The following is a 10,028-nucleotide window of genomic DNA, read 5'->3' as shown; positions in this document are numbered from 1 at the left end:
TCAGACAGACCACACCATAGTAACAAAACAGACAGACCGCTCCATTAACAAATCAGACAGACCACTCCATTAACAAATCAGACAGACCACACCATTAACAAAACAGACAGACCGCTCCATTAACAAAACAGACAGACCGCTCCATTAACAAATCAGACAGACCACACCATTAACAAAACAGACAGACCGCTCCATTAACAAAACAGACAGACCACACCATTAACAAATCAGACAGACCACTCCATTAACAAATCAGACAGACCACTCCATTAACAAATCAGACAGACCACACCATTAACAATCAGACAGACCACTCCATTAACAAATCAGACAGACCACTCCATTAACAAAACAGACAGACCACTCCATTAACAAATCAGACAGACCACCCATTAACAAATCAGACAGACCACTCCATTAACAAATCAGACAGACCGCCCATTAACAAATCAGACAGACCACACCATTAACAAAACAGACAGACCGCTCCATTAACAAAACAGACAGACCACACCATTAACAAAACAGACAGACCACACCATTAACAAATCAGACAGACCACACCATTAACAAATCAGACAGACCACTCCATTAACAAATCAGACAGAAAGCACCATAAAAATCAGACAGACCACTCCATTAACAAATCAGACAGACCACTCCATTAACAAATCAGACAGACCACACCATTAACAAAACAGACAGACCGCCCATTAACAAAACAGACAGACCACACCATTAACAAAACAGACAGACCACACCATTAACAAATCAGACAGACCACACCATTAACAAATCAGACAGACCACTCCATTAACAAATCAGACAGACCACTCCATTAACAAATCAGACAGACCACCCATTAACAAAACAGACAGACCACTCCATTAACAAATCAGACAGAAAGCACCATGGACAAATCAGACAGACCACTCCATTAACAAATCAGACAGACCACTCCATTAACAAATCAGACAGACCACTCCATTAACAAATCAGACAGACCACTCCATTAACAAATCAGACAGAAAGCTCCATGGACAAATCGTGCTCTGATAAAGTAGAACCTTGAGGGCCCGGTTCCCGGACTGATTAATCTTAGAACTGGGGTGAAAATAACTTTCAATGGTGATTCTCCAATGAACTTTCTTCATTCCAGGACTACTAGACTTAATCTGTGTCCGGGAAGCAGGCCTTGAGAGTGGTGAGCTCCACTCCATGCTCTGTCTGTCTGTCTGTCTGTCTGGGAAGCAGGCCTTTGAGAGGGTGAGCTCCACCCATGCTCTGTCTGTCTGTCTGTCTCTGTGTGTGTGTCCGTGTGTCCGTGTGACTGACTGCCAGCACTGCTGTGTACGTGGGCCTGATCTGGTCGACCAGCAGCATGAAGACGAACCCCAGGACCAGGGAAACCCCGATGTAGGCATGGAGGTGCTCGTGGCCGTGGCCGTGGCTGTGCTCCACACTGACCCCCAGAGCTGCATCCACACCTTCCTTGGGCTGGGACACCTCCACACCTCCACCTGGCCAGGGGCGTGGCACACCTACACAGAGAGAGAGAGGAGAGAGAGACTGAGACCCTACCCCATACAGTAGAGACAGAGACCCTAACCTATAGAGTAGAGACAGAGACCCTAACCTATAGAGTAGAGACTGAGACCCTACCCCATACAGTAGAGACAGAGACCCAAACCTATAGAGTAGAGACAGAGACCCTAACCCATAGAGTAGAGTAGAGACAGAGACCCTAACCCATAGAGTAGAGTAGAGACAGAGACCCTAACCCATAGAGTAGAGACAGAGACCCTAACCCATAGAGTAGAGAGACAGAGACCCTAACCCATAGAGTAGAGTAGAGACAGAGTACAGACACACATCACTGTTACCTACTTGGGCTTGTTAGCATCGCTACGTACAGACACACATCACTGTTACCTACTTGGGCTTGTTAGCACGCTACGTACAGATACACATCACTGTTACCTACTTGGGCTTGTTAGCATCGCTTACGTACAGACACACATCACTGTTACCTACTTGGGCTTGTTAGCATCGCTTACGTACAGATACACATCACTGTTACCTACTTGGGCTTGTTAGCATCGCTACGTACAGACACACATCACTGTTACCTACTTGGGCTTGCTAGCATCGCTACGTACAGACACACATCACTGTTACCTACTTGGGCTTGTTAGCATCGCTACGTACAGACACACATCACTGTTACCTACTTGGGCTTGCTAGCATCACTACGTACAGACAGACATACCCAGTCAGACAAAAGAAGAACAGACCCTAACACCAAAGAGTGTTTTATAACTAACCTAAGATAGACTACAGACTGTTGTTTCCAATGGGAACAAATAAGTCATATTGGGCTGAACAAGCAACCTGGGCAGAGCCAAGCACGAGCTAGCGAGTTCCTATTGGCTGCGTTCTAGCGTGCATTTGCATATAACCATTAGGGAACGCCTACTCTGAAGTGTGTACATCACATCCTTGTAAACAACGGAATTTTTTAAACTTCGCAAAGGGTAAAGTCCACAAAACTTAGTCCAGTCTGTTTGTAACAATTTCTAGTTTTGGGAACATTATTTGAGGTCAAATACACAAACCTTAGTCCAGTCTGTTTGTAACAATGTCTAGTTTTGGGAACAGAATACTGTATTGAGATCAAATGTTTCATCAATGAGAAAATTGTCAAAATGTCAGTATCCCTTCTCCCACTGCCAGCCACTGGCTTCCTCTCACCACCATATTTGGTAGTGAGTGGAATCGCCAAGGGGATGCTTCAGATTCATACCACTGGTGAAATATCTGTCTCATTGTTTCGATCTGTGCTCAGCTTTACATAGTGCACTACTTTTGACTAGAACCCCATAGGACCTGGTCAAAAGTAGTGCACTATGAAAGGGAATATAGGGTGCCATTTGGGACACAGGCCGAGCCTCACCCTCCAGGACCTCCTCGTACAGGGCATGGACCCCCTCGGGGATGATGACAGCCAGGGCAGTACCACACAGCAGCCCTGCTCCCAGGACCGTCACCAGCTTCAGCTTCTCCTGCAGGACAAGACAGAGAGGACAGAGGGTTCAGCAGGACTACAGAACAACTAGGACAGAGGGTTCATCAGGATTACAGAACAACTAGGACAGAGGGTTCAGCAGGACTACAGAACAACTAGGACAGAGGGTTCAGCAACATTACAGAACAACTAGGACAGAGGGTTCATCAGGATTACAGAACAACTAGGACAGAGGGTCCATCAGGACTACAGAACAACTAGGACAGAGGGTTCAGCAGACTACAGAACAACTAGGACAGAGGGTCCATCAGGACTACAGAACAACTAGGACAGAGGGTTCAGCAGACTACAGAACAACTAGGACAGAGAGGGTTCATCAGGATTACAGAACAACTAGGACAGAGGGTTCATCAGGATTACAGAACAACTAGGACAGAGGGTCCATCAGGACTACAGAACAACTAGGACAGAGGGTTCATCAGGATTACAGAACAACTAGGACAGAGGGTCCATCAGGACTACAGAACAACTAGGGACAGAGGGTTCAGCAGGACTACAGAACAACTAGGACAGAGAGGGTTCATCAGGATTACAGAACAACTAGGACAGAGGGTCCATCAGGACTACAGAACAACTAGGACAGAGGGTTCAGCAGATTACAGAACAACTAGGACAGAGGGTTCATCAGGATTACAGAACAACTAGGACAGAGGGTCCATCAGGACTACAGAACAACTAGGACAGAGGGTTCAGCAGGACTACAGAACAACTAGGACAGAGAGGGTTCATCAGGATTACAGAACAACTAGGACAGAGGGTCCATCAGGACTACAGAACAACTAGGACAGAGGGTTCAGCAGGACTACAGAACAACTAGGACAGAGAGGGTTCAGCAGGACTACAGAACAACTAGGACAGAGAGGGTTCAGCAGGACTACAGAACAACTAGGACAGAGAGGGTTCAGCAGGACTACAGAACAACTAGGACAGAGGGTCCATCAGGACTACAGAACAACTAGGACAGAGGGTCCATCAGGACTACAGAACAACTAGGGACAGAGGGTTCAGCAGGACTACAGAACAACTAGGACAGAGGGTTCATCAGATTACAGAACAACTAGGACAGAGGGTTCAGCAGGATTACAGAACAACTAGGACAGAGGGTTCAGCAGGACTACAGAACAACTAGGACAGAGAGGGTTCATCAGATTACAGAACAACTAGGACAGAGGGTCCATCAGGACTACAGAACAACTAGGACAGAGGGTTCAGCAGGATTACAGAACAACTAGGACAGAGGGTTCAGCAGGACTACAGAACAACTAGGACAGAGAGGGTTCATCAGGATTACAGAACAACTAGGACAGAGGGTTCATCAGGATTACAGAACAACTAGGACAGAGGGTTCATCAGGATTACAGAACAACTAGGACAGAGGGTTCAGCAACATTACAGAACAACTAGGACAGAGGGTTCATCAGGATTACAGAACAACTAGGACAGAGGGTTCAGCAACATTACAGAACAACTAGGACAGAGGGTTCAGCAGGATTACAGAACAACTAGGACAGAGGGTTCAGCAGGATTACAGAACAACTAGGACAGAGGGTTCAGCAGGATTACAGAACAACTAGGACAGAGGGTTCAGCAGGATTACAGAACAACTAGGACAGAGGGTTCATCAGGACTACAGAACAACTAGGACCGAGGGTTCAGCAGGATTACAGAACAACTAGGACAGAGGGTTCATCAGGATTACAGAACAACTAGGACAGAGGGTTCAGCAGGACTACAGAACAACTAGGACAGAGGGTTCAGCAGGACTACAGAACAACTAGGACAGAGGGTTCAGCAGGACTACAGAACAACTAGGACAGAGGGTTCAGCAGGACTACAGAACAACTAGGACAGAGGGTTCATCAACATTACAGAACAACTAGGACAGAGGGTTCAGCAACATTACAGAACAACTAGGACAGAGGGTTCATCAGGATTACAGAACAACTAGGACAGAGGGTTCAGCAGGATTACAGAACAACTAGGACAGAGGGTTCAGCAGGATTACAGAACAACTAGGACAGAGGGTTCATCAGATTACAGAACAACTAGGACAGAGGGTTCAGCAACATTACAGAACAACTAGGACAGAGGGTTCAGCAGGATTACAGAACAACTAGGACAGAGGGTTCAGCAGGATTACAGAACAACTAGGACAGAGGGTTCATCAGGATTACAGAACAACTAGGACAGAGGGTTCATCAGGACTACAGAACAACTAGGACAGAGGGTTCAGCAGGACTACAGAACAACTAGGACAGAGAGGGTTCATCAGGATTACAGAACAACTAGGACAGAGGGTTCATCAGGATTACAGAACAACTAGGACAGAGGGTCCATCAGGACTACAGAACAACTAGGACAGAGGGTTCATCAGGATTACAGAACAACTAGGGACAGAGGGTCCATCAGGACTACAGAACAACTAGGACAGAGGGTTCAGCAGGACTACAGAACAACTAGGACAGAGAGGGTTCATCAGGATTACAGAACAACTAGGACAGAGGGTCCATCAGGACTACAGAACAACTAGGACAGAGGGTTCAGCAGGATTACAGAACAACTAGGACAGAGGGTTCATCAGGATTACAGAACAACTAGGGACAGAGGGTCCATCAGGACTACAGAACAACTAGGACAGAGGGTTCAGCAGGACTACAGAACAACTAGGACAGAGAGGGTTCATCAGGATTACAGAACAACTAGGACAGAGGGTCCATCAGGACTACAGAACAACTAGGGACAGAGGGTTCAGCAGGACTACAGAACAACTAGGGACAGAGAGGGTTCAGCAGGACTACAGAACAACTAGGACAGAGAGGGTTCAGCAGGACTACAGAACAACTAGGACAGAGAGGGTTCAGCAGGACTACAGAACAACTAGGACAGAGGGTCCATCAGGACTACAGAACAACTAGGACAGAGGGTTCAGCAGGACTACAGAACAACTAGGACAGAGGGTTCATCAGGATTACAGAACAACTAGGACAGAGGGTTCAGCAGGATTACAGAACAACTAGGACAGAGGGTTCAGCAGGACTACAGAACAACTAGGACAGAGGGTTCATCAGGATTACAGAACAACTAGGACAGAGGGTTCATCAGGATTACAGAACAACTAGGACAGAGGGTTCAGCAGGATTACAGAACAACTAGGACAGAGGGTTCATCAGGATTACAGAACAACTAGGACAGAGGGTTCAGCAACATTACAGAACAACTAGGACAGAGGGTTCAGCAGGATTACAGAACAACTAGGACAGAGGGTTCAGCAGGATTACAGAACAACTAGGACAGAGGGTTCATCAGGATTACAGAACAACTAGGACAGAGGGTTCAGCAACATTACAGAACAACTAGGACAGAGGGTTCAGCAACATTACAGAACAACTAGGACAGAGGGTTCATCAGGATTACAGAACAACTAGGACAGAGGGTTCAGCAACATTACAGAACAACTAGGACAGAGGGTTCATCAACATTACAGAACAACTAGGACAGAGGGTTCAGCAGGATTACAGAACAACTAGGACAGAGGGTTCATCAGGATTACAGAACAACTAGGACAGAGGGTTCAGCAGGATTACAGAACAACTAGGACAGAGGGTTCAGCAACATTACAGAACAACTAGGACAGAGGGTTCAGCAGGATTACAGAACAACTAGGACAGAGGTTCAGCAGGATTACAGAACAACTAGGACAGAGGGTTCAGCAGGATTACAGAACAACTAGGACAGAGGGTTCATCAGGACTACAGAACAACTAGGACCGAGGGTTCAGCAGGATTACAGAACAACTAGGACAGAGGGTTCATCAGGATTACAGAACAACTAGGACAGAGGGTTCAGCAGGACTACAGAACAACTAGGACAGAGGGTTCAGCAGGACTACAGAACAACTAGGACAGAGGGTTCAGCAGGACTACAGAACAACTAGGACAGAGGGTTCAGCAGGACTACAGAACAACTAGGACAGAGGGTTCATCAACATTACAGAACAACTAGGACAGAGGGTTCAGCAACATTACAGAACAACTAGGACAGAGGGTTCATCAGGATTACAGAACAACTAGGACAGAGGGTTCAGCAGGATTACAGAACAACTAGGACAGAGGGTTCAGCAGGATTACAGAACAACTAGGACAGAGGGTTCAGCAACATTACAGAACAACTAGGACAGAGGGTTCATCAGGATTACAGAACAACTAGGACAGAGGGTTCAGCAACATTACAGAACAACTAGGACAGAGGGTTCATCAGGATTACAGAACAACTAGGACAGAGGGTTCAGCAACATTACAGAACAACTAGGACAGAGGGTTCATCAACATTACAGAACAACTAGGACAGAGGGTTCAGCAGGATTACAGAACAACTAGGACAGACGATAGTTGTAGTCGGAATACGACTCACCTCTGAGAAGCTGACAGCCAGAGGAATGGTTCCAGACACATAACACCCCACCAACATGGCCAGGGAAAGCAGGCTGATCGAAGTGAAGTCGTCCATAGACATAGTTACAGATTAGATAACACAAATGGTGTTGTTGCTCTTCAACTTGCTTGCTTGACACGACTTGTGGTTCGTGTTGAGGCTCCAGCTCGCTCGACAAATATAACTCCCGGACGTCGCAATTCTGGCTAGAGCTTTTCTGTACCGAGGTCTAAACAGACATGTCAGTCTTACTCATTTCTAGTGACTTTCAGAGGACGTGGAAAGGCTCCAAGTTATTGATCTATCTTGAACGCGGTTTTGTTATGCAAACATATACATCTAGAGAACTACCTAACTAGTCTGATCCTTACTTTGCAGATATGTAAACACCGTTGGCTAGCAGAGTTAGCCTAGCGGGCAATCTTCTCGCTTGAGTCTTATTGCCTACAGCAGGCAAGTTGTAATTCATAGTGTGTTGACCACATCGTACACTCTCCAACGTTGCTATTTGTTATAACCATTTCATCAAAACTAGCTACCTGCAGTAAGCTATTATTATTATTATTATTTATATATATATATATATCTATAGCTAGCTCGAAATGTTTTGCCAACAAGTCAGCATCTCCATTGCGGATGAAATGTAGCACTTCCGGGTAACGCCTACGTCACCGTCCGTGCAACAAACAAAAACATGCCACGTACGCGTGTAGTACGCGTACACGACACATATTCATTCTGTGTTTACTTTTCTCTTCACTGACTGTGGACCGATACGTCAGATGTTACATAAGTCAATCTATTTACATGTATATAAGGTATAACCGTTTTAGCTGGTTGTGGTTAATCTTTTCTAGGAACTTAATGATGACAAATGTCTTCTTCATTTTCATCTTCTTTGGGATTGGGTTGAAGGATCGTATCCAATTTTTTGAGGTGCATGCACAGCCACTTATTGTCCTGGAGGTCAGTTATGGCTGACTGAACGGCTTTAGACAAAAACAATGAGGGGAATGGGAGATTAGATATAGGCAATAGTTTTTAAAATGGGTCTGTGGTGTTCTCAGTGTTAATAGTGAAGTCACCAAAAATGTGAGGATTATCTGCCATGACTGTGCTGTAAATTCATCATTCTTGAGCCATGTTTCAGTCAGGCCAATCACATCAGGTTTACGATCAGTGATTAGTTCATTGACTATGACTGCCTTGGTAGTGAGGGGATCTGACATTAAATTGTTCTATTTTGAGAAGTGAGGTATTATCACAGTCTCTTTCAATAAGGACAGAACATGAGGAGGTCTTTACTCCAGTGAGATTGCTAAAGCGAACACCGCCATGTTTACAGAAATACGGAAAGTATTCAGACCCCTTCACTTTTCCCACATGCTGTTACATTCCAGCCTTATTCTACAATGGATTTAATGAACGTTTGTCCTAATCAATCTACACACAATACCTCATAATGACATCACAATACCCCATAATAATGACATCACAATACCCCATAATAATGACATCACAATACCTCATAATGACATCACAATACCCCATAATAATGACATCACAATACCCATAATAATGACATCACAATACCCCATAATGACAAAGCGAAAACAGGTTTTTAGAACAGAAATAGCTTATTTGCATAAGTATTCAGACCCTTTGCTGTGAGACTAGAAACTGAGGTCAGGTGCATCCTGTTTCCATTGATCATCCTTGAGATGTTTCTACAACTTGATTGGAGTCCACTGGTGGTAAATTCAATTGATTGGACATGATTTGGAAAGGCACACACCTGTCTATATAAGGTCCCACAGTTAACAGTGCATGTCAGAGCAAAAACCAAGCCATGAGGTTCAAGGAATTGTCCGTATTGCTCCGGGACAGGATTGGTCGAGGCACAAATCTGGGGAAGGATACCAAAATATTTCTGCAGCATTGAAGATCCACAAGAACGCAGTGGACTCCATCATTCTTAAATGGAAGAAGTTTTGAACCACCAATACTCTTCCTAGAACTGGCCGCCCGGCCAAACTGAGCAATCTGGGGAGAAAGGCCAAGAACCCAATGGTCACTCTGACAGAGCTCCAGAGTTCCTCTGTGGAGGTGGGAGAACCTTCCACAAGGACAACCATCTCTGCAGCACTCCACCAATCAGGCCTTTATGGTAGAGTGGCCAGACGGAAGCCACTCCTCAGTAAAAGGCACATGACAGCCCTCTTGGAGTTTGCCAAAAGGCACGTAAAGGACTCTCAGACCATGAGAAACGAGATTCTCTGGTCTGTCAAGCCAAGATTGAACTCATTGGCCTGAATTCCAAGCGTTACGTCTTGAGGAAACCTGGCACCATCCCTACAGTGAAGCATGATGGTGGCAGCATCATGCTGTGAGGATGTTTTTTAGAGGCAGGGTCAGGGAGACTAGTCAGGATCGAGGGAAAGATGAACAGAGCAAAGTACAGTGAGATCCTTGATGAAAACCAGCTAGAGAAGGTGTCCACATAATTTTGATA

The 10,028-nt window shown here is 45.5% G+C and overlaps 1 protein-coding gene across 1 annotated transcript; it reads right to left on the bottom strand.

Annotated features, from left to right (window-relative positions):
• Nucleotides 1-1,335: 1,335 nt before the first annotated feature.
• On the bottom strand, nt 1,336-8,165 carry LOC135537196 (zinc transporter ZIP9-like; the record flags this gene model as incomplete). Its single annotated transcript, XM_064963394.1, has 3 exons — nt 7,496-8,165; nt 2,906-3,062; nt 1,336-1,541 (listed from the first exon to the last, which is right to left on the bottom strand). Coding segments are annotated over exons 1-3 (465 nt in total), but the record flags the coding sequence as incomplete, so codon positions are not given.
• Nucleotides 8,166-10,028: the final 1,863 nt, after the last annotated feature.

Source organism: Oncorhynchus masou, unplaced genomic scaffold (genome assembly GCF_036934945.1).
Source record: "Oncorhynchus masou masou isolate Uvic2021 unplaced genomic scaffold, UVic_Omas_1.1 unplaced_scaffold_722, whole genome shotgun sequence".
NCBI classification, from domain to species: Eukaryota; Metazoa; Chordata; class Actinopteri; order Salmoniformes; family Salmonidae; genus Oncorhynchus; species Oncorhynchus masou.
This window is presented reverse-complemented; position numbering and strand designations above follow the sequence as displayed.